Source organism: Corylus avellana, chromosome 2 (assembly GCF_965113065.1).
Source record: "Corylus avellana chromosome 2, dhCorAvel1.hap1.2, whole genome shotgun sequence".
Classification (NCBI taxonomy): domain Eukaryota; kingdom Viridiplantae; phylum Streptophyta; class Magnoliopsida; order Fagales; family Betulaceae; genus Corylus; species Corylus avellana.
Window position 1 is genome coordinate 4,727,595 of NC_142491.1, and position 25,142 is coordinate 4,752,736.

The 25,142-nt window shown below is 34.4% G+C and overlaps 1 protein-coding gene, 1 non-coding gene and 2 pseudogenes across 2 annotated transcripts; 2 read left to right on the forward strand and 2 right to left on the reverse strand.

Moving 5' to 3' along the window:
• Positions 1-3,595: 3,595 nt before the first annotated feature.
• LOC148587224 (small nucleolar RNA SNORD90) lies at positions 3,596-3,710 on the forward strand. The gene has a single exon (XR_015911619.1). It is a non-coding gene; the product is annotated as a small nucleolar RNA SNORD90 (small nucleolar RNA).
• A 5,279-nt stretch (positions 3,711-8,989) lies between these two features.
• Positions 8,990-9,092, reverse strand: LOC148587225 (small nucleolar RNA SNORD90; annotated as a pseudogene).
• On the forward strand, positions 9,048-9,150 carry LOC148587226 (small nucleolar RNA SNORD90; annotated as a pseudogene).
• A 4,361-nt stretch (positions 9,151-13,511) lies between these two features.
• On the reverse strand, positions 13,512-23,930 carry LOC132173634 (carotenoid 9,10(9',10')-cleavage dioxygenase 1-like). The gene is made up of 14 exons (XM_088513120.1): positions 23,685-23,930; positions 22,377-22,447; positions 22,214-22,228; positions 21,115-21,226; positions 20,809-20,908; positions 19,954-20,016; positions 19,487-19,597; positions 19,221-19,405; positions 17,621-17,759; positions 14,950-15,067; positions 14,761-14,862; positions 14,287-14,538; positions 14,001-14,112; positions 13,512-13,730 (listed from the first exon to the last, which is right to left on the reverse strand). Exons 1-14 carry the CDS (start codon positions 23,919-23,921, stop codon positions 13,701-13,703), a joined length of 1,647 nt encoding a protein of 548 aa, XP_088369246.1. The 5' UTR covers positions 23,922-23,930; the 3' UTR covers positions 13,512-13,700.
• Positions 23,931-25,142: the final 1,212 nt, after the last annotated feature.

The following is a 25,142-nucleotide window of genomic DNA, read 5'->3' on the forward strand; positions in this document are numbered from 1 at the left end:
TAATCATACGGAGAATCTCAAATAATTCTATATAAAAAGTAATTGTTGTAGTGATCGATCATTATTTTTTGAAGGCAAACATATATTATAGAAGGTTCAATTTGGAGCTTGACATGTGGAATCTAAATATTTTTCGTTTCCACAACGTTAAAGAAAATGAGAGAGAGAGAGAGAGCTTACTTATGGTAAAAAAGAAAACACAATTTTTCATTATGTTCTAGAAGAAGGCCAATAACGTCATTCTCAAAGCTGTTACGTGCATACAATTTTAATAACAATATGTAAGTCGGATCCCTGAATTAATCAGTACTTATTGTCTATTGACATTTATTTTCTTTAAAATATCACGTCTCCCTTATCAACCAATTTTTTTTCTGCTGGATATATTTAATTAAGTGTGTGAAGATAAACCAGATTATTAGTCACTAATTTTTTTTTTCTGATTTTAATCTAGTCTTTGAATTTATAATTTAAACTATAATTAGGTCTTTAAGTTTCATTATGGCTCTATTTGCCAAAGGAGTGGACCGGACTCAAAAAAAAATCTCACATTATTCCTCTCAAAATCAACTCAAAAAAAATCTCACACCATACCTTTCAAAACCTGCTACAGTTTCAATCTACTTTATTTTTCAAGTCCTTTGCTAAACACGCCTTATAGTTTCAAATATGTTCCACTACGAACTTCCGATTTGATTGATGTGATCAAAAGCGTGATAAGATTCTCGGAAGACTGGGATTTGAGATGAATGTTGATTGAATGGCAGTGAGGAGTTCCATGTGGGACGCACTGCTGGGAAAATGAAGAAACAAAAATTGGAATCCACATGGCCATTAGGGATTGAAGATTGGTGTTAACAGATTGCACTAATATCAAAATGAAATGGAAAATTAAAGAAAAAAAGTGGAAGAAAGGGAGAAAATAGAGATAAATAATTTTCGGGTAGTTCGACATTATATCTCCGGTGTCTACCATTAAGTAATTGTTCTAAAGACTACATTTCGCTCTTATTGATTAATATTTATTGAAATTTTACAAATAATATAATAAAATCCATTAACACAAGATAAACAAATCCCTTAATATCACAAAGAGTTTTTATCTTTTATCATATATTCTAACACGTGTGTGTTTGGCTGCCATATATTAGTGGATGCCATGGGAGAGAAGAACAAAATTAGACCTTTAGAACTGATCTTTTCTTTTCAGCAGTAGATTTAACTATTTAAGTAATCACTTTATATATCCAAAAGAAAATTAAAAGAAATGCTCAAATACCTGGCTCTAATTCAATCAAACTTTATTCTTTTGTCTGTGCACGTGTAATTAATTATCTTACTCTTATCTGGGTCAATGCCACGTGCACCCATGCCTGCTGACGCAAAATCTCTCTCTCTCTGAGATCTTGTATGATCAGTTGCTAATCATATGTTATTATCAGGGGACCCTGGTGAGCCATGCATGGCCCATTTATTGTGCAACTTGTACAATGCTGCCAATAGTCTTAATGTCTGCCAACTTTCGACATCTTTTGAATATTCTACCAAGCGAAAGAGACTTTAGAGCCTTAATTTCTTTGCAGTTTCTTAAACGAAAATTAAACCTGAAAATCAAATCATCTCCAAAATAATCTCAAATGTCAACTTCTTTAAGATCTCTTTCCCATTTTCTTCTCTCCCACTAAGCAATATATATATTCTCAGGAAAAGAAAGGGGAAGAAGAGCCTCAAATTGATTGCACCACCACATGCATATCATGTTGACTAAAAAAAAAAAAAAAAAAAAAAAATTTAGGGGAAAGTCCACATAACCCCCTCAAACTGCCACTCAATTGACAATGTTCCCCCCAAACTTTCAATTGTGACAATGTCCCCTCCAAACTATCAAAAATTGTCAATGTTCCCCCCAATGACGAAATTACCCTTAGTAAAATATAAACAAAAATACTAAAACTTATAGAAAAAACCTAAAACTAACAAAAAAAAATAAATAAATCCAAACTTGGCCAATTTTTTTCTTTTTTTTTTAAAATCAATTTTATAAGAAAAAAATTAAAAAAATTTCGATTTTTTTTTTAATATAAAAATTGAAAATTTTCGTTATTTTATTTTATTCTTGTTTTATAATTTTATTTAAATAAAAATTTACGTTTAAAAAAAAATTCGCTTAATAAAATGATTTTTTTTGTTTTTTAAAACTAAATAAAAAATAGATTTTTTTATAAAAAAATAAAATTTCCGTTTTAAAAAAAATAATAAAAATTTTTGTTTAAAAAAATTGTTTTTTTTTAAATATTATTTTTAAATTAAAATTTTTCGTTTTTTAAAAAAATCATTTTTTTTTTAATTTATAGGGATATTTCTGTCTTATTGAAAAATCCATAGGAGCATTTTTGTCTTATTGGTAGCCTTGAGGGGAACATTGACAATGTTTTGGTAGTTTGGAGGGGACATTGTCACAATTAAAAGTTTGGGGGGGACATTGTCAATTGGGTAGTAGTTTGAGGGGGGTATGTGGACTTTACGTGTACTTATCAACTCAGATTTCTTTTATCTATGTGTTTTGACTTTGAATCAAAACTTTTTTTTTTTTTTTTGGATCAACTTATTTGATTGTGTAAAATATCATATGAACACGGCTTGGAGATTCTAGACTCCAAGGAATATTCAGCAAAGACAAAAGTACTCATCCTTACGATAGACAAGTTATCAATCAGAAGGCTGTAGGCCTACCCATGCTACCATTAAATCAGAATGGATGTTAGTGTCAATCATTGCCCTCTTGAAACCCTCTTCATTGATTTTTTCTTCTTGCATGCAACCCCTTCATTGATTTTTTTTTTTTTTTTTTTGTCATGCATGTACAATATAATAGTTGCCCGCATGTGACACCCAGGCGTTTCGACGAACTCATTATCTTATTGATCTCCAGTAATTAAAGATCTCTTTTCTTACTTTTGTTCAGTACTCTATTTTGGACAGGAATATGTGAAAGAAGCTCTTTTATTTGAATAGAGAGGGCATGAATTTGGAACCCTATTTCCTAATAGGAGTAGTGAAGCTCCTCTCTTACTCCCTTATTATTATTACTAGCTTAGAGCCTACATTATGCGCCGGTTTTTTTTTTTTTTTTTTTTTTTTTTTTTTTTTTAATTAAGTCAAAAAGTCTTTAAAAGATTATCAACAACAAATTTTATTTTCTTCTCTTAATTAACAAATTAGCTACAAAAAATGACAAATATTCATAAGATCATTTTAAACCATAGTTTTATTTAATAGCATAAACCCACATATCCAATAAATTTAAAAATTCATAAATTTTAGTTCTTATAAATTGAAACGTGTTAAATATTTGTTCCCATACACTACAAAAATGGGTTTTTTTTTTGACCAGAGGTTTTTGACACGTCGTTTTTGACGTTCATCAACCGTCGAAAGGGTAGGTGTCAAAAAAACCGATATTTTTGACGTGTCACTGTAGACACGTCAAAAACTTTTGACGTGTGGGAAATGCCACGTCAAAAATAATTTTTTTGACGTGTCAATTTTCTGACGCGTCAAAAAAGTTTTTGACGTGTCAATTTTCTGACGCGTCAAAAAAGTTTTTGACGTGTCAATTTTCCGACACGTCAAAAACTATTTTGACGTGTCAATTTTCTGACACGTCAAAAACTATTTTGACGTGTCAATTTTCTGACACGTCAAAAATTTTTTTGACGCGTCAAAAAATTGACACGTCAAAAACTTTTTTGACGCGTCAGAAAATTGACACGGCAAAAATTTGAACGTGCACTTTTTGACGTGTCACGCAGATTGACACGTCAAAAACCTTTTTTTTTTTTTTTTTTTTTATTAATTTAATATTTTTAATCCAATATTTTTTTTTTCCTGATATTCCAATATTTTCAAATATTTCCTGATATTCCTGATATTCCTGATATTTGTAATACACAATCTACAATCCATAAATCCACATACGCAATCTACAATCCAATCCACATACATAATCTACAATCCAATACACGTACATAATCCATAATTCATAATCCAATCCAATACACATCCATAATATAATCATACATAATCCAATCCACAATCCATAATCCAACACATCCATAATTCATACTCCAATACACATCCATAATTCATACTCCAATACACATCCATAATCCAATCCAATACACATCCATAATTCATAATTCATACTCCAATACACATCCATAATCCAATCCAATACACATCCATAATATAATCATACATAATCCAATCCATAATCCAACACATACATAATCCAATCCATAATCCATAATCCAACACATACATAATCCAATCCATAATCCAACACATACATAATCCAATCCACAATCCACAATCCATAATCCAACACATACATAATCCATAATCCATAATCCAATACACATCTATAATCCAATTCACATCCATAATACAATCCAATACACATCCATAATCCATAATCCAATTCAATTCATAATTCAATTCATAATCCAATCCAATCCAATCCATAACACACATCCATAATCCACATACATAATCCAATACTATATATCAAATATCCAATAATATATATTCAATATCCAACACAACACAACTTCAGTAATAATATATGCATGATATCCAATAATATATATCCAACACAAGTAAACTTCATTAATAATATATATCTAATATCCAACAATATATATCCAACACATACTTCATTAAACAAAATTCCAACACACATACTACATTTCAACACAACACATAACAAAACATATATATAGATTGAAAAACAAATAAGCAATAAAACATTTCTGGACTTATCTACTAGAAATAAGTTTAAATTTGTCTGAACAAACATATAGTTTGATCTACATATATACAACACAACTTTACAAAAAGTGATGACCAGCCCTGTGGCGCCCAACTCAACACAATCATTCCCCAACTCAATTACCTGCAAATGAGTTGTGAACCAATAATAATCAATACAAAAATGATTATGTACTCTATAATATGATGCAAAGATACGTACGTCGTTCTAAAATGGAACGCTGTAACTAGGGGTTTCTAACAGTTAACAATTGTTATAAAAACAAAATAAAATATATAATTACCTCTGGGGGGCGCAGATCCCGACGTCGACCCGAACATTGCCTCGATCTGGCGAAAACGCGAATCAATCATAGCATCTTTCTCTGCTATCTGGGCTTCTTGTGCTTCAATCTTCCTCGCCATCGCATCCATAGCACTTCTTGTTGTTGCCCGCTCCTCTTCAAGTTCTCTAATTCTATCTGTCATCTGTGAGAACGAGGATTGAGATACATTTTGAGACCGTGTCTGGGACGGTGTATAATATGAATGTATGGTGCCCCGCACCGGCAGCACATTCGGACCCAGCTGGCGGACCCTGCCAGCATACTCAGGCTTATTTCTATGCGCCTGAGCATACGCGTCATCAGGTGTCCACCGTACCGTCCCTTCCGTCACGGTCGAAGTATTTGCCGGGTCAGTGGGCATCAATTCCATCATCCTCTCCTGTACATTAAAAACAAGTTAGTATCTCGTATAAAGAACGTTAATCATAAATAATTTAACAAAATTTAAGAAAGTACTTACACATCTTTCCCTGACCACGTCATTCGGATAGCCACCTTCTTTGTATGTGTGAGTCTTGACGTAACTTGAAGCTCGAGTTGGAGGAGTGCCCCCCGCGGCTACGGTCTGCATAGAAAATACATCAATACAACAACAAAAGTTTTAAAAAAAAATTAAGAAAATAATCGACTTAAACAACCTTATATATATGCAGTAAAGATATATAAATACCTCTTGATATGATATTCTAGCGAAGCTCATCGACCCGGTGCAGTGAGGCGCATTGTTTCTTGCTCGCAATTCCTTCATCTTCGCAGCAACCTCCTACATGCATATCACTCTTACAATATCAGGCATAACCCAATTACAATTAATGAAACTAAACAATGCATAAATGCATCATGAATCACGAAAATGGAAAAAATAAAAAAGCTAAATTTTTTTAAGCTAACACCCAAACATGGACAATAATCAACAACGAGAGATCGATCATGCATGCAGCTATGAACAAAGCAAACCAATCAAGTTATGGAAGAATTCTAAAAACACTCCGGACCTACCTGATTTTTCGGGTCGCACCATTTCGCCAACAAGACATTCAAGTCCTCGGCGTTGTATTTCCTAACGGCATCCTCACCCATTCTCGCCTTCACTGAGTCTGGAGTATCGCCCGCTTGGATTTTTAATTTGCGTTTTACAGAGTGTCTCCAACTCTTTAGTTTCGTGCCCATATCTTTGAAGGCGTCCCGTTTAATCGCCTCAATATTGTACTCAGGCGGCATGTAGAACTGAGTCTGCATATATAAGTCGAACAAATTAGGCGTATAATTGTATACATTAACGTTTAAAATATATAAAATGCACATGCGAAAATATAAGAAACAATTTAACCATACCATCAAGGCGTCCTATACATCTTCCTTCGCACGGGGATGTACATGCTCCCATTCATCCCGGAGCCTAACATAAGTCCCAGCCCTTATGACGTTGCCGGCCTCCCTTCTGAATTTCATCCCACTAAATCCTACGGGCTGCCATGCCTTATTGTACTCGCGGACGATTTTTTGGCCAATGGGGACCTCCCACTTCTTGTTCGATTCTGGGATGTCCACCACCTGAAATTGGGTGCTCCCGTCTCCCCTGATACCTAACACATTAATAATTGCAAATGTTAATTATTTCAAATTTAATAGTAACTACATAAATTTTATATATATTTAAAATTAGTTTTTTAAGCATATATACTTACTTATTGTCCGGAGTTGTCGAACACCCAACACTTCTGGAGGATCATCGGCCTCCAAGTCACCTGAGCCATCCTCCGCATGCTCCCCATAGTATTGGGTCTCGCTGTCATCTGGCTGCGATGGCTCACTGTAAGAGAGATTCGTGTTTAACTCGGGTGGAAACATCCTCTCTACCTCACCATGCGCACATACACCCAGCTCACTCATGGTAGGACCAAGATCATATGCGGCCTCCGTGTGATAGGAAACCGGCTGAGACCCTTCCCCTTGCTCAGGAAGTAAGGGTCTATACCCCTGGTCGTCTATCTGTACGGACCCCCGGCGTCTACTCTTCCCCCGGGTACTCATGTCAACCTGCAAAACACATAATATACTCAATTAATTATGTATCTAATAGATAAAAAATTCACCATAATAACCAATCAATATAGAAAGAAATAACATTAAATACGTCAAAATAATGTGTACGATATATATTATTAAAGTTTTAAATTTTTTAAATTCACATACGGATTTAAGTCTTGTCGGATGTAGTCAATGTCATCCTGCGGATCCACTTCATTATGTCTGGTCAATAGGAGCGGCTCACACTCGTAGTAGTTGACACTTTCATCATCAGAATCTTCACCTTGTCCAACGTCGTATACGTTCCTAGGTTTAGTTCTTACAACACAAGCCCAATCAGGGTCCCTTTCATCTTGGACGTAAAATACTTGGTCAACTTGTGACGTTAGCACATACGGCTCATCAGTAATTTCCTGGCCCCGGTGGACAAGGTTTTTGAAGCTGACAAGCAGTATGCCATACTCGTCCACTTTGTACCCCCTGTCCCTGGTGTTGTCCGCCCAATCGCACTTGAACAAAACATACCTACTCCTGTCGAAGTACTCCACCTCAATTATTTTCGTCAACTTCCCATAGTACGTTTCACCATCAACTGTTGGCACGCACACCCCGCTATTCTGGGTCCTTTTTCCAGCATCGAATGCAATAGTGCGAAACAGCTTTCCGTTAACCACATATCTGTTATATCTGGTTGCTGTGGCCTTTGGCCCTCTACAATGCATTACCAGTTTGTCACCTAATTCCTTCCTTTCTCGATCGTCCAATCGATCGACCTGTTAGCACATACGTACGATTGACCATAAGAAATTTATGCGTATTTGTTAGTTGTACATGTATCCAATAACTAAATATAATGGGTCACGGTAGTCTTACTTAGTCACGGTACCAATCAGAGAACAGCGCATGATGTTGGGTTTCATACTGATCCTCCGTCATTCGCACGCTATCGCATGATCACCTAAGTATATCCATGTGCACCCTACAATACAAAATTTAAATTATATCCATACTTCACAACTAAGGGTGCAAGGTGATATTGAACTTGTATACACTACGACCACGACTTACGTCCGTAGTTGAAGGAAGTCATCCGAGTTAAAAATAATGTATCGGTGAATTTGTGTCAATGTGACACGGTCTAGGATGACTCGTGTTCCCGCCCCCTTTGAACCATCCGGGTTTCTTACAGTCCTATTGTGAAATGTTGGTGCGTGATCTAGATACCTTGAGCAGAATGCCACCAACTCCGTTGCTATGTACCCTTCCGCAATGCAGCCCTCAGGAGCCGCTTTATTGCGAACATTAGATTTATTGCATCAATTAACCGACCACATATGTTGTGTTCGTCGAGTTCATATGAGGTTTGCGGGTCTTATAAAATAAATGTACCAAGTATGTTTTATATATTTTTACAAAAATAATATAGCTAGCTATCATATTAATATTACTAGACTGATCAATTTATGCATGCATGATATATATATACCAAGTAATTTATACTAATTATATGATAAACTATAATTTTCCTATCCAATCAAAATTAATTTTTTATGCCAATTAACATTAAGTGTTGTTTATTACATATTTTTTTATATCAAAATTAAAATTAATTTTTGATATATATATATAATTAAAATTAAAATATGTTTTGACGTGTCATGCTTGACACGTCAAAACATTTTGACGTGCCATGCATGACACGTCAAAAGGTTTTGACGTGCCAATGTGTGGCACGTCAAAAACTTATAATAAATAAATATTTATATTATCTTATTTAAATTTTATTTAAGCTAGGTGTATAAAATTTTTGACGTGTCAATTTGACACGTCAAAAGTTTTTGACGTGTTAAATTGACACGTCAAAAAACTTTTGACGTGTCAAATTGACACGTCAAAAAACTTTTGACGTGTCAAATTGACACGTCAAAAACTTTTGACGTGTCAAATTGACACGTCAAAAACTTTTGACGTGTCTAAGGAGACACGTCAAAAAAAATATTTTTGACGTGTCTTATTTTGACACGTCAAAAGTTTTTGACGTGGCAAAAATAAGTTACTGTTTGCCACGTCAAAAAACATATATTTTTTTGTAGTGATATATGTAGTTTAAAACGAAATATAAAGGAAAAAAAATTCAAAATAAAAACCTAGATTAATCAATTATAGAAAATGATTGATTAATCATTATATTCCAACAATGATACCACTTCTCAAAAAAATTGTTTGAGAGGAGAAAGTTCAACTCCTGAAAGTTCATTATATTCCAACAATGATACCATTGACAATAATAAAGAAGTGTTCTAAAATAAATGAGCATGTTGATATATGATTACAATTATGTTTACTAATTTTGTAAACAAAAGAATGTTGATAGTTTAATTTTTCTTTTAAAAAAGAAAGAGATAAAAAACAGTGGCAGGAATATTGGAACACCCAAAAACAAAAATGAACAACAAAAGTCAATTAAATTTACAAAATAAAATTTGTAACTTGTATTAAATAAAATTAATAAAATTTGAATGAAAAATAATACATAAATTAGAATAGAAATTAAGGACAAAAAAAAAATGTAAACAAATGAAAAATACTAATATAATAAAAAATAACTCTTTTTTCTATATTTTTCTTAGTTCCAATGAAATCCACAAATATTAGAAAAGGTTTTGTCAAATAGATTTTTTTTTTTTTCAACCATCCTTCACTTATATAAAAGTAAATGAAACTAATTTTAAGACATAGGAAAACAAAGACCAAAAAAATCTACAATCAGAAAATTGAGTGTGAAATATATTGGAAAAATTGAGTTTCTACGAAAAGAAACTAACTATTATTTCCTGAATTCAATGTAAAATTTACAAAAGAAAAGTAATTATTTGAATAAAAAATAATCTATAAATTAGAAATAAAATAAGGGTCAAAAATAAAATAAAATGGAAGAACATAAGCACCGGAAATAAAGATAAAAAAACGAAAAAAATGAAAATATTACTATAATTGAAAATAACTATTCTAGCAAAAAAAAAAAAAAAAAAAAAAACTGTCGTATAATTTTTCATTGTGAAACAACTATTGGAAAATTGAAAAGAACTGTTATAGGAAAAAAAATATAAAGAAAGAAAATAACGGTAGTATAATTTTTCATTGCGAAACAACAAATAGAAACTCTCATAGAATCTCTCTCTCTCTCTCTCTCTCTCTCTCTCTCTCTCGTCTTTTTCAAGAATTGATTAATATAAATAGAAAGTAAAAGAAGAAAAAATAGAAAAAAAATATAAGGGACAAAAAAAGAAGAAGAAGGAAGAACATAAGATTGAAAATAAAGATAAAAAAATATATAAAATGACAATACTAATATAATGAAAAATAAATATTTTTTTTTCAACCATCCTTCACATATATAAAAGTAAAAGAAACTAATTTTAAGACATATAGGAAAAGAAAGACCAAAAAAAAAAATAAATAAATAAAATCTACGATTGGAAAATTGAGAGTGAAATATATTGAAAAAATTGAGTTTCTACGAAAAGAAACTCTCTCACTATTAATATTTCCTGAATTCAATGTAAAATTTGCAAAAGAAAAGTAATCATTTGAATAAAAAATAATATATAAATTAGAAAAAAAATAAGGGTCAAAAACAAAAAAATGGAAGAACAAAAGCACCGAAAATGAAGATAAAAAAAAAAACGAAAATATTAATATAATTGAAAATAACTATTCTAGCAAAATAAAACAAAAAAACAAAGAAAAAATATAATTTTTCATTGAGAAAAAAAGAATAGAAATTCTCCCTCTCTCTCTCTTCTCTTTTTTTCTGAATTGATTGATATAAATAGAAAGTAAAAGCAAAATAAAAAAAATATAGGGGACAAAAAAAAAAAATGGAAGAACATAAGCACGGAAAATAAACATATAAACATATAATGGAAAATAAATGTTCTAGCAAAAAAAAAAAAAAAAAAGTAAAGAAAAGAAATAAAAGAACTGTAGTATAATTTTTCATTGCGAAACAACTATTGGAAACTCTCACTCTCCCTTCCTCTCGTCTTTTTCCTAAATTGAGTGTGAAATTTACAAAGGAATATTGAGATATAAATAAAAAGTAAGAGAAGAAAAGAGAAAAATAAACAGAGAGAATTTGGGAACCTTTTGTTTTCTCCATTAAGATATCAATTAAATGCATCCTAAATAAAACCCCTACGTTTTAATTGTCTCACATTGAGATATAAAGAGAAAGCAAGAGAAGATAAAAAGAAAAATAAAGAAAGAGAGAGAGAATTTGTAAACCTTTTGTTTTCTTCATTAAGACAGTTAAATATATTACAAATAAAACCAATACGTTTTAATTGTCTTACATTGAGATATAAACATAAAGAAAGAGAAGATAAAAAGAAAATTAAATAAAGAGAACCTTTTATTTTCTTCATTACGATATCAATTAAATGCATTCCAAATAATATGAAGAGAAAGCAAGAGAAGATAAAAAGAAAAATAGATAGATAGAGAGAGAGAGAGAGAGAGAGAGAGAGAGAAAGAATTTGTGAACCTTTTGTTATCTTCATTAAGACAATTAAATATATTATAAATAAAACCTATACGTTTTAATTATTTCACATTAAACATAAAGCAAGAGAAGATGAAAAGAGAGAATTTGAAAAACTTTTGTTTTCTTCATTTAGACAATTTAATGCATTATAAATAAAACCCTTATGTTTTAACTGTCTCACTAAAAGGCTAACATCTAAAACACCACGTGTCGCAATTCTATGCAAGAGAATTTGTGAACCTTTTGTTTTCTTCATTAAGACAATTAAATATATTACAAATAAAACCTATACGTTTTAATTATCTCATATTGAGATATAAACATAAAGCAAGAGAAAATGAAAATAAAATTAGATAAAGAGAGAATTTGAAAACCTTTTGTTTTTTTCATTTAGACAATTCAATGCATTACAAATAAAACCCCTTTGTTTTAATTGTCTCACTAAAAGGCTAATATCTACAACACCACATGTCACAATTCTAGGTACTTTGTAATAGGACCGGTTGAGGATACGTGTCGCAATTCTACACACTCTCTAAGCCAAAACTCGGCTTATATATATATATATATGAACTCAAAGCATTCAACCTATGCAACAAGGCAATAAAGTCCCACACTAAGAGCAAAAAACTAATATGGCCAATCCCAAATGGAGCACATCTATTTTGCTTTCATCTTTTGGATTATACACAATACTTGCCCTCTCCAAAAAAAAAAAAAAAAATGTAATAACCACACTAAATGCCTCATTTCATTGGGAGTTAACAAGACATCCTTTTCACCAAATTGTTTAAGCATATGATTTATTTAACTACTAAGGCAGCCAGGTATACATGAAATCACCAAATTGACAGCAAAACATTGGTTGCATTACTAAAACAAATTGTAAAGCAATCTTTTTAAGTAAACAGAAGGAATTTATTTATCAACCCTAACTTAACCATGCCATGGGTGCTTCAAGCCTAAGAACTCGACATCTAAAATTTCAAGCCTATTCCTTGTTAACTATTTCAAACTTTAACAGTAACATCACCCAAGAACCACCCTTGTACTTGATGTTCCTAAACTGACCAAATAACATGAGTTGCAATACAAGATCTATGGATTCCTCAGTGTCATCTTGAGGTCTAAAGGGTGACGGCTAAGCCCTTGCGGAAAGGGTAGGCCGTAGAGACCAATTGTGGCTATTCAACCTAGGTGTGACCATAGTAGCAGTTACCCACTGGGAGCCGCACATGAGGGACTTAGATGGTGGGAAACGCAGATGCTCTCTCAAGTCCGACTGCACCATAGCCTGACCTAGCCCCACCAGAGCATCAATGAGAATCCAAGGTGGCTAATACTAATCAGACATATGTGGAGAATCTCTATTGCGAAAATTCGAACCCACGCCCTGACCACTTGGAAACTTTCTTAGGCCATTGAAACACTACCCTTGATGGTAGCCACCCTGCAGCCTAGGAGCTCCTTATCCCATCTATCTCACAGAATATATAACGCATACTGTTAGGTGGCCAAAGAAGAACAAGTGCTATGACATCACGTGTTATATCCTCAAAGTCAGACACAGTTTGACAGTTACAGGGGATCAAGAAAAATTTCCTTTTCAAGTATGGTAGAGAATCAGATCATAATAGATGCAAAACACCATTTTTTATAGACAAGATTTTCTTCTCAAAGATAAATTTTGGTTGGGAACTAGTTCAATTATCATATGGTTGCAATTAAGAAATATCATTGAGATGCCTATGGTCCTTAATTGGAGAAGAAAGAAAACATGGGGAATAGTACACTGATCCCGAGAGGAATTATTACATTGTATTTTTCTTTTCAGTTAGCTAGAAAAGATGAGCAGAGAAAATATGGGGAAAGTACTACCAAAGAGATATCAAAAGTATAATTTACATGGATCTGCCTTCAGTCCAGTTTCTCTTTTTCAAATATATTGTGCGGTTCCCAACAATCTATCAAAGTTTTGCTTGATCTTGAAGTTGGTCCTGTGGACCAAAATCAGAACTAAAATTAGAATCTCCACAATAAAAAGTGAGCAAACTGAAAAACAGAAGCCAAAAGAAATTGAAATAAAAATAATTTGGGGTGTAACAAGGCAGCTTTTATAGTGAAATAATAGGAAATAAAAAAATAAAGTAGGAATAAACAGCATGACAATGCTCTCATCTAGATCACAAAATAGTTCATTAATTCAAATACTTTGAAGTTAATTTCAACTCTAGAGTATCAGAGAGAAATGTAAAGAAAGAATTAACCTCTGACACAAAGAGGGCATGGAAGCCATATGGAACTCTGTTGGGTAACTCAACAACTGCAACAGGATCAGCTGACATTGTTTTCGCATCAATTACATGCACTAATGATTTTCTGCAGAATTACAGAAGAAAACTTGAGATTGTATCCTCATTGTCAAGAGTTTCATTTGATCAAAAGGACTAATTATTAACTATATAGCTCCTTTAAACTAAAAAAAAATAAAATTGTACACTGTATTTAAAAAGGAATTAAATTTGTCAATGGTGTAAGAGAGAAAAGTATTACCCGGTGTTCTCGTCATGTACAAAGAATATTAAGTAGCCATCGTCTTCTTCAGAAGTAATGCCAGGCACACGAGGGACAAAAATAGGCTCAGAAACAAATCTGCCAGGTCCCAAGGCACAGATGCCTGTAACATTTCCTCCAACTTGAAGCTTTGTTTTTCCAGTCTCTGGTTCAGCATGCAGATCAAATTTGATAATCCCAGTGATTTTTCCAATGCTGTAAGCTGCGGTTCCATAAACATATCTTTGTTTCCTGATTACCCACAAAATCATAGGTACAATAAGTATGATAGGAATACATAAGAGAACAATATAAATTATGCATGGCTGCTGGCAACATTATGAAAGGACGCTGCGAAACAAAAACAAGCTTCAGAACATCTAGCTTCTCTTATCCGCTTCCAGAACCAGCATTCTTGCAATGTTGAATATATCCATTGAAAATTGTCAACACAAGTTGAAGGATACTGGATACCTGCCAGTGTAACTCTCATTCACCCTAGGAAATTCTATCCCAGATGCTGATAATTTCTTCTGTGAAGCTAGACCAGTTGTCATGTTGAATCTCATCTCATACCTGAAAAGAATGATAACTGTACGTCAGAAACACCTAGGCAAGAATAGAGCTTTGCGTTTTCATAAAATGGGCAAAAAGTTGTCCTACAGCTCGTTGTATAAGTTTCCATGCTTTTCTTTGACGATTCCACTGAACATGTCCAGATCTGGATTCTCATGGCGACAAGTAATCAGAACAACTTCATCCTCCTCCTCCCAAACATTGGCTAGTGAAAGGAAGTGACTAAAAGGGTCAGAATGGACATATGAAAAGACATAATTAACTTACACTATAGCTTAATCATGAACCAACAAGGCTATAACTTTGCAAATCTACGAAGTATAATCAGCCAAAGCTCAGTAGATGGCAATGGATGATCTTGCTACCCCAGGTTGACTTGACCAAAATAGAGACTATAAAACTAATTCTAGAGTTACCAGCAGCTTCGGCTCTATGGAATTATAATAGCATTCAGAGGGCCAATTCATCTTAGGCTCCGTTTCTTTGGACGTAAAATGGTTTTAAGAAAATGATTTTCCCATTTTACTGTGTTTACTTCGACGTAAAATAGTGGTCAATGAAAAATATTTTCTTGTTAACCAAAAATTCTTCTTTATTTTTCGGAAAATGGTTTACGGTTTTAAACCATTTCCTACTTTTGAACATCTCATTCTCAAATCGATGAACCCTGCCAAGACCCGCCCAGGGCCCGCCGAGACTTGACCGGGACCTGCCCAAGACCCCGCCGAAACTTAACCGAGACTCACCCAAGACCCGCTCATGACCTCGCTGAGACCTGACTGGGACTCGACCGGACCTGAACGGGACCCGTTCGGACCTACTTAGGACTCGCCGGGACTTGACCAGGACCCACCTGGGACTCGCCTAGGACTTGCTCGGGACCTATCGGGGACCCGATCGTACCTGAACGGGACTCACTCGGACCTGCCCGAGACTTGACCAAGACCCGCCCAGGACCCCACCGGGCCTGCCCGAAACTTGACTAGGACTTGCCAAGGACCCAGTCGGGACCCCACCAAGACCTACCCGGGACCCGACGGGACCTGAACGGGACCCTCCTGGACCTGCCCGGGACTTGACCAAGACCAGCTCGGGACTTGACCACGACTCGCTTGGGACCCTGTCGGGACTTGACTAGGACGCCGCCAGGACTCGCCCGGGACTTGACTGGGACCCGCCTAGGAACCTGCCGGGAGTTGACAGGGACTTGCTCAGTACTCGTCGGAAAATATTTTTGGGGGAAAATATTTTTGGTGGAAAACATTTTCCTTGAAAATGATTTCTTAGAAAATATTTTTCAGTATTTGGCATGTACGAAAAATCAAGTGGCTCCTGGTTGGGTCCCCGACGTCGGAAAATGTTTTGAGCATAAAACATTTTCTGGTATTTGGTGTGTACGCAAAATCATATTAAACACTAAATTAAGAAAATGTCCTTGTCGGGTCTTGGGCGGGTTCTGCCAGAGTCTCGGGCTGATCCCGACGGGTCTTGATAGGGTCTAGGCGGGGTCTAGGCAGGTCCCGGGTGAGTCCCAGTGGGGTCCTTGCTGGACTCGGTTCGAACACCTATAAGAATTGGTCGAGACATTTTCATAATTTAGAGTTTAATATATATAATTGATAGAAAACATTTTCAGGGAAAATGACTTGTTTGAAATATTTTCCAACGGAATCTATTTTATGTCGAAAGAAATGGTGCCTTAGATGAACTGCAAACTCAGAACACCAGAAATAAACAAGCATAGATTTCTGACAGGAAACTGAAGCTTAAGGAAGTAAAGTCTCTAGTCAACATATATATATATCATCTTCATTTTTAATCTATGTTTTGTAGACGTGGACATTGGCATCAAGTTTCAAGATAAAGAACAAAGGAAGATGTCACAAAAGTTTGTATCAATGAAAATTTCTAAGAATTTTACCTGAGAAGTTACTTAAAAGAATATCAAAGTTTATTAACTCATAAATGTATTGAAGAAAACTCTTTCCTTCAGAAAATTTAAGCACTTGAGAATGACCCCCTTTCTATCAGTCAACAAATCATTGTAAGGATCAATGGGGAAAGAACTGTTAAGGCTTGAAGAAGAAAGAGGAGGCTGTTCAGGCATCAAGGATAGAGCCCAAGAGATTTAACAAAAGATGTCACATTTTTTTTTTTTGGTAGACAATGAACCCCTTCAAGGTAGAGCCACTTCGTGTACTATGTCAAGTAAACCTTGGACCTGTGTAAAGCGCCATCTTCACACGGATTTTGTAATACTTCGACTTCGCCGGCGGGCTAACCCCAGAGAATTGTTTGTACCCAATGAGATTTGAACCTTATACCTCATGGGACTACCACAAAGGATAAGACCCTTACCATTTGAGCCAACCCCATGGGGTTAAAAGATGTCACATATAGAACTTGATTGGCATGAAAAGATTCATGTAGCCAACCCCCAGTGTTAAAAGAGTCTAATGCAAATAATGTACACAGAACTTTAATAATTAATAGTCTGCATCAATTTCAAAGAGGGGTAAGCTGGTTCTATTGACAATTAATGCTCTCGAGTCTCCACAATGAAGTATAACCAGAAGCAGAGATGGAATCTTAAAACTAATTAGAAAGCTGACTGGGTACGCCTATAGTACTATTACTACTTGAATTTTACCTCTGTGCACACACAGTAGATTATCCACTAGTAAACTTTGTCAAGTAAACAATATAAATTTAAAGACATTCTGGCACTAAAAAAAGGGACTGAAGGAAATAAGCACACCATTATGGAATATGAAGCAATTTGGAAGCTCGAACCATTTGATTAGCAGCTCATCCTTTGCATAACGAGGAAGTACACCAAATCGAGCTCTTTTCGTTGCATCAAATGTGAATAACAGCTGCTTCTCCTTGACCATTTCCTGAACATCAAAATCTAATTATTTGAAGTTCCATTTGATGTGATTAAGATGATGAGCAACAATGCTATACGTAAGCTTTAGGACACCCTCCCATTGGAAGTCGATTTTCAAGAGTGAGTTCTACCTGAAGTTTGTTACATTTTGAAAAACCTATATACGACTCCAAACGACACCAATAAGGGGGTTGAATAGATGTTTAAAAATTAAACAATCATACAACCAAAATATGTAGAACAGTAGATCACAGAGACACAAATATTTTGGTTACGACGAGGAAACCATTTAGAGAACTTTATAAAATGTAAAACCTCTCTGGAGTAGCCAAACCCAGGAAATCAATCAACTATAAAAGAATAAGGATTACAAGAAGTTCACACTTACAAAACCTTTGCAATTGACACTCCCTTGCATAAGACAAACGACCCACTTGACTTCTACCGCAGTAGCCATTTCCAGAACATCTGGCACAATCATTCTACTTGATCTCCTTTACCGGGACTCCGATAGACTTCGGTTGTATATGATCTGTGATAAAGACACAACCTTTAACTCTAAGAGAGACTAACCCTAACGCTCAATATCTTAAACGTTATCTTAGCACATGAAATTCTTATGTGGAATTCCTTACAATTTCGTGCATAACAGCTCTCTATATATAGACTTCAAGAAAACCTAGTACTAGTTGAAAAGGGAAGAAAAACTAGTTCTAGAAAGAATAGAATTCGTCCAAATTTTCGTCCTTATCTTGCGAGACGATTTTTGCATAGATAACTTTCGAATTTTGAAAATCTTATTTCACAAAGATTTGTATAATTTTGTGTTATCTTTCCAATGCCGCTAGTTTTACCTCAATCCAATTCTTGAGCCGAAAGTTATGGTTCAAATACTGATATATGTGCACGATAAAGAATTTAATCAAATCCGATTTTAACTTTAATTAAAGAATTTCGATTTAATTAAACTTAACCACATCATATAGGTCTTCTTTCTATTATGATTGGTTAAGCTTAACCACATTTTCTAGGTCTTCTCTTGACACAACACCTCGTATGTAGGCACTGCAGACGGGATTGTAGATGAATGTATTTTGTCACTGAATTTGGCAATTCAAAACCCAACACATTTGGTATCAGAGCAACAACTACATCGTATATAGGATCAAACCCAGCTTGTCAAGTATGAGATCAAATGAGTTGCGGCTTTGTGGCCAAGTCATGGAGGGATGCTATTTGTAGAAGACAGGGGCTGCAAAGTCACCAAGCTAAAAATGATGGCCCAACAGGACGTTGGTTACAAAATTTACTGGTGTAGTTAACTTAAACCCCCCAAGCCTCCTTTAGTATAGGGTTGTTTAGAGTGATATATATTTCATAACTGTACATGCCGAAGTTATTTATTCAATATCATGGTAATTTGTACCAAGTTAAAATTTGCAGCAGCAACAAGTTTCAAGTACAATACCTTTGGTCTGAAATATAATGGAAGATCCATGAAAATTGCATAGTTCTCAGTAATGGCGAAGTCATGCATCATGATGGGCTCTGATATTGTTATTGGTACTGGGTCATGCATGAAGCCATCCTTTGAAATTACTCTGTAAGTGATATATGGTGGTGTATCTGAATAACCAAATGTAAACATCTCCCCTGCATGGAGGGATGCAGTAAGTTAAAAGGAACTCTTTCATTACAATGGCTTAATAAATTCTTTTATGAGGATGTCTTTACCAGTGAATGGGTCAACCTTAGGATGAGCAGTAAAAGAATGCGTCAATCTCTTATCGTAATCCAGCATGCCAAGTGTTTGGAGATCCCCATCCTCCAAAACTTTGAGGACATCTAAATAATGCAATGAGAACAATCTCAATTCCACATTAGAAGCAAGGAAGTTGCAGCAAATTGTTTGGTAGAGTTCTATACAACACCAACCAAATTGCCATTGCTCTGTCGTTCCTTTTTCCCAACCATAGAAACAATTTCATCATCATGGCATTACAAAAGTAATGCAACCAAGAAATAAAGAAAGAAAATTTCATATATATGCTAATTAGATATATCGAAACATTCCCCATTACTTAGGCTCTCTAATCAATGGCAATCCAGAGAAAACCCAACCCTTTAATTTTTATTTTTTTGATAAGTAACCCTTTTATTTTTATTTCATAAGTAAAAACAAAATAGGAAGGCAAGCTTACATGGTTTATCTGGCTCGGAAAGTGCCAGAAGTTTCCCATGGTGATATATGAGAGCTGTATTAGCTGGAAGTGGGTGACAAACAGTTAGTGTCTTGCACCTCACACGAGGATTACATAAACAGGAAAAAATATGTGAGATATACCCAAAACAAACAATACAATACAGACATACACTTGCTGCACTTGGACAAGTTGAAGTAGTATAAATGTGTATTCACTACGGACAATTCGTGAAGTCATCAGTTCAAATATCTCCTCCTCTTACCTATGGGCCAAGCTCACTTTCTCCGAAGAAAACAAAATGGTGGGGAAAGGCTGGGAAGATCAAGTTAATCTTACCCATTACAAATAATAGTTTAAAATAAAACTTTTGTTTTTGACTCAGTCAAAGGAAGGAATTGTTGAATTATAAGTTGTCTTAAAGCTTTTAGGACAATAGGTGATTTTTTAAAATAGTATTCGAATAGCAGTTTTGAGTTGAACTTTGTCTCTGCACCATACCACCCCATTGAAGCTACATATTCTATGTGTTAGGTTACACTTACTACATAGAGTTTGGGACCACACATGAGAGGAACTATTAGAATATTAATTTAATGATTAAACTTACAATTTCTCATCAACCTAAGCTTTTGAAACAATAGGTGATTAAAAGAAGCACAAACCATGTGAAGCACACTATCTTAAGCAAAATTTGGCAGCCAATCAGTAAACATACTAGTTACCCAGGAAATAGGAGACCAGGTAACATATAAAAAAAAAAAAAAAAGTAAAATTCTAAACAGAATAATAAATAGGAATATTGTTTATCCTATTTAGATTGGGGCAAAAAACTGCATACTAGACTACACTTACCTGTTCCAGTTCCGTATGAAACATCTAACACTTTGAGTTTTGCTCTCAGTATTTGCATATTCGCAATAAGCAATCCAAGCAGCCCCTTAAGATCTCCAATCTGAAAATGATGTTCAAAATGGGATCTCCAAATCAAACATATATAGCAGAAGACATATCTACTCTTGAGATTTTTAATTCTACAACCATCAACTACCTTTCCTCCTTTATCCATCACAAACTTTTTTCTTTTGTGACCCGCATTAACAGTAAAGTTCACAAACTAGAAAAGAGAAGAAAAAAGAAACCTATGACTTAAGGGTATACCTTCATAAATTTAGCACCTCCAAAATACTCCTCTTGTTTAAGCCGAGATGTCCTTACATAGCGGGAGAAATAGGTTGCTTTCCCATATTTGATGCGCAAACCATGAATCATGCTGCAAAGTTAGAGAGATAATCTAAATCACTTCTTGCTAGCTATTTTCATGTTCTCTAATGGGTTCCAAACAACTGTCACGACTCTCCAAAATATAAAGAAAAAGTTCAAAGGCTGTAGAACACACAACAGATTCAGAGAACATGACAATAGCAAGGATGGTTTATAAACAATTAACTGCTGTCCACTGGTCACAGTTGTTTTTTATTAGATTTCTTCACCAATATGCTTCACTCTAAGACCAGGGTAAGTCTAAGAAATTATTAATATATATGTAACTCATTAATTAGAAGGAACCTCAAGGAGGTGGACAGGAAAACATGAAAACAAATGCATATATATATAGTTGTTTACCTCCTTGAGAACTTAAATTGTGTAGTTTTAACCTATAGAAAAATTATTAATTCTTCTCTACTGTCATCTGCAGTTGAGTCAGGAAAATCAAGGTCTTTCAGTAAAAATTTTCAGAAGCTAGTATGACGATTAAAGCCAAATGATTTTGAAGACTAAAGAATGAACTGCATGCTTTCACTGAAATTTTTCAAAAGTTGGTATGATAACTAAGCACCGGAGATCAAAGCCAAATGAATGAACAACAAGAGTTCACTTCACAAATAGCCAACATATAGATCATTCAGGAAGATTGACACCTCACTAGTCACTATTGGTTACTGCTGATATATTATGCAGATGATCACAGTTGAATACACAAGCACTTACTGAGTGAGTAGATCAACTGATTTAATTGCAAATTTAATAGAGCAGCCAATTGATTTTATTTTTTATTTTTAAATTCCCTCTCACTTTTCTATGGAAAATATTAGGCCTTTCAGTAGCCGATTACAACTAAGATAATAGGCGCACAGAGAGACATTAATAGCATTCTACAGATGAAAAAACTGTGACTGAAGTGATATCTTTGAATTCTTCCTTCAAGAAAACTTGAATGAAATACTTGCTTGAATAAAGGAAACAGAACATCACCCACCCATCTCCATCAAACCTGAAACAGAGGAACAAAGGGAACAAGCAATATTCACCTGGTTAATAACTCATTTCATTCATGACAAGTAAAAAGCTCAAACTTCTAAACCAATCCCCCCCCACCCCGGAGGGAAAAGGAAGGAGGAGGGAGGGGCAGAAACACATACCAGTGATATCCAGCCAGAGGGGTGAATTTTGGGTTTGGACCCACCCTAACAAACACTCCATTTAAGCAGTCCTGCAATAAACATTTAACATTCCATGTTATGGGTGCTATCCTCACCAGCAATAGATAAAATACATTTTTACAAAGAGATCATGGCATGCAAAAAAACTCAAGGCGAAACGACTACTGTACACTAGATGTAAAAATTGAAGGCAAAAGAAAATAGTTCACAGAGTAATGTTAAATTTAAGAATGATTATTTTAAATTTAATAATAATTTTAAAAAATACATCATATTTGGAAAAACTCATGCCCTTTTTATGGCATTATTCTTTATCATTATGATTCTACCTCATAATGATAAAGAATAAATCCAAATAACATATCTACAAATTAAAAAGATATTGCCAATCAATTATTCATAATTTTCTCACAAAGATAATATGAAGAAGAAAAAATGAATTTTAATCCAGTCTCGTTCAACGAACATGCTAACTAGTATTAAACGATGATTAAATTTTGTTGAATTAATTTTGATTAGTTATATTTTATAATATTTGTAATTAATTTTTATTTAACTCGATCTACGTACTTTTTAATAATCTTGTCTTCTATGAATAGAAATCCGGGCTTGGCCATTGATTGTAATCAAACTTGTGCTATCCTGACATTAATTAAGACAATAATCATACGTAGAATAATCTAAAAGGTTTGCCACAAGTACCAAAATGAAACAATATAACACTCTGTTTGATTTGCTAAAGAAACTGTAAGTAGCAATCCATAAAATGAATTCCCTTTCATAAAAAACCAAACAGACCCTCAACCCAATTCATGCACGTGTATATATATATATATTACAGGGTAGTATTAAAGCATTCACAATGAAAAAGCTAAATGTTACTTTTATTTAAAATGGCTCTTCAGATTTGTAAAAACCCTTACATTAGATTAGCAAAAATAAAAAAAATACAAAATAGATATTTGATTGGAAGAGCAAAAAAAAAAAAAAAAAGAAGCTAAATATAACACTACTTTTCAATGGAGCCATTTTATTTTTTATTGTTTCTCTGACAGGCTTTCTCTTTTTTCCATTAACTTTTCCCAAAACTTTTTCCCAATAAAGAGTAAAAAAAATAATATTTTAATAGAATAGATAGAAATATAACTAATTCGGATGTAGAAGCATTTAAAAATTCATTAGATAAATTAGATAAAAGTAAGTTTTGAGTATATAGCCCGTTTGCAAAAAAATTTGACTCCTCTTGTTGTTATTATTAGCATTAGACAAATAATTGTACGTACGCACCGGGAGGCAGCCTTTGACAAGGAGGCCGGTGGCAGGAGGGGTCTCTTCAGCAACCGGAGCAAAGTTACCGGAGAGATAGTGTAGAGGCTGAGAAGTACTGTCGTGCATGAAGTTGACGATCAGCTTCTCCACAAAGTCAACCATTTTAGAAGTCAACCCTTTCCTTGGCTTTGGCTCCACCACCACCACCATCGTCCCTCCTCCTCCTCCGCCACACTTTTGCTTCTCCTCCTCCATCTCTGTGTGTATGTCAGTGTGTGATGGACTTCTAAATTCTTCAAACCGACACCTTTTCCATTGGCACTGGATTGGAGCCGACCAGGACATGGGAGGAATCAAACTATGGAACTGAAACATCATCAGGGGCTTTCCCAAACAAGGATTTGGCAACATTGCGGCAAACATCATCAGGGGTATCACAAGTGTGTGTGTGTGTGAGGATAATCTCTGTACAAGGATAATGTCAAAAGAAGGAAATAGACGCGGGAAATTAACAGACGTACTGTTATTGCATGTGACTTGATCTCATCAAGTCAACAAGTGGGGCACACAATTATTTCTAATTTCCCAATGTGCGTGTTTGCTCTGCACACACTTTTGATATATCTCTAAGCAAGTACACTACGATTCCAGCTCAGCTCATGGCAGTGGCGGAGTCAGACGATTCCTATTGGGGGTGCTGCTAAATTTTTTTTGGCGTTCTATAAAATATATGTATCCTAAAAAGTTTTTTTCACATAATATATGCATCACAAAAAAATATTTATAAAAGTTCAAAAATATTAAACAAGTTAAATTTTCAAGTTAAATCATGACCCGTAAGAGACAATCAAAGTTTATAAACATTAAACAACAACAAAATAAACTGTTATGCGGATATTCAAGAGTATTCAATCATTCAAATTAATAGTGAATTTATTAACGAAACTATAATGCACCCTAATGGACAGAAAAGCAACTGCAAGGCTAATAATAATGTTGTCTAAACATGTGAACTGTGTAGAAGAGGCAACAGCAAGCCACAGCTGAAATATTCTTATTTTTTTTGTTCTTGTAGGATAATGTTATCTCCACACTTGCTATAAATACCGTATTCTTGTGCAGCTGTGTGCAACTTTGGGTTGGAGAAAGGAAATATATGTTTCTTTTTTAGGGTGCTGGTAACTTGGGTAAAAGTAGGAGAAAATAATTTTTTTTTTTTTTTTTTAGGGTGCCGTCAGTGTGGAACTAGTTTGGAAAAAAGCAAATTTTTTTTTTTTTTTAAAAATCTTTGGGGGTGCCGTGGCACCCCCAGTGCATAACGTGGCTCCGCCACTGGCTCATGGTCAAGACACACAACACCAATCACGGGATCCCACGACAACTGTATAATGTTCAAGGTGTTACTATTTTCCAACTGTTATAAGGAGATTCTCCTCCAACGGGTATATGAAACTTATTTCCTTGTGAGCTCTGCCT

What these genes read in the sequence shown, in the direction of transcription:
- LOC132173634 (XM_088513120.1), bottom strand. Translation starts at nt 23,921, where the DNA reads ATGGAGGAGGAGAAGCAAAAGTGTGGCGGAGGAGGAGGAGGGACGATG. An exon ending in CATTATATTTCAGACCAAAG is followed by an intron (nt 17,760 to 19,220) that starts GTATTGTACTTG and finishes TTTGATGTTCAG; the next exon opens with GAAATGGTCAAGGAGAAGCA. An exon ending in AATGAGAGTTACACTGGCAG is followed by an intron (nt 14,539 to 14,760) that starts GTATCCAGTATC and finishes GTGGGTAATCAG; the next exon opens with GAAACAAAGATATGTTTATG.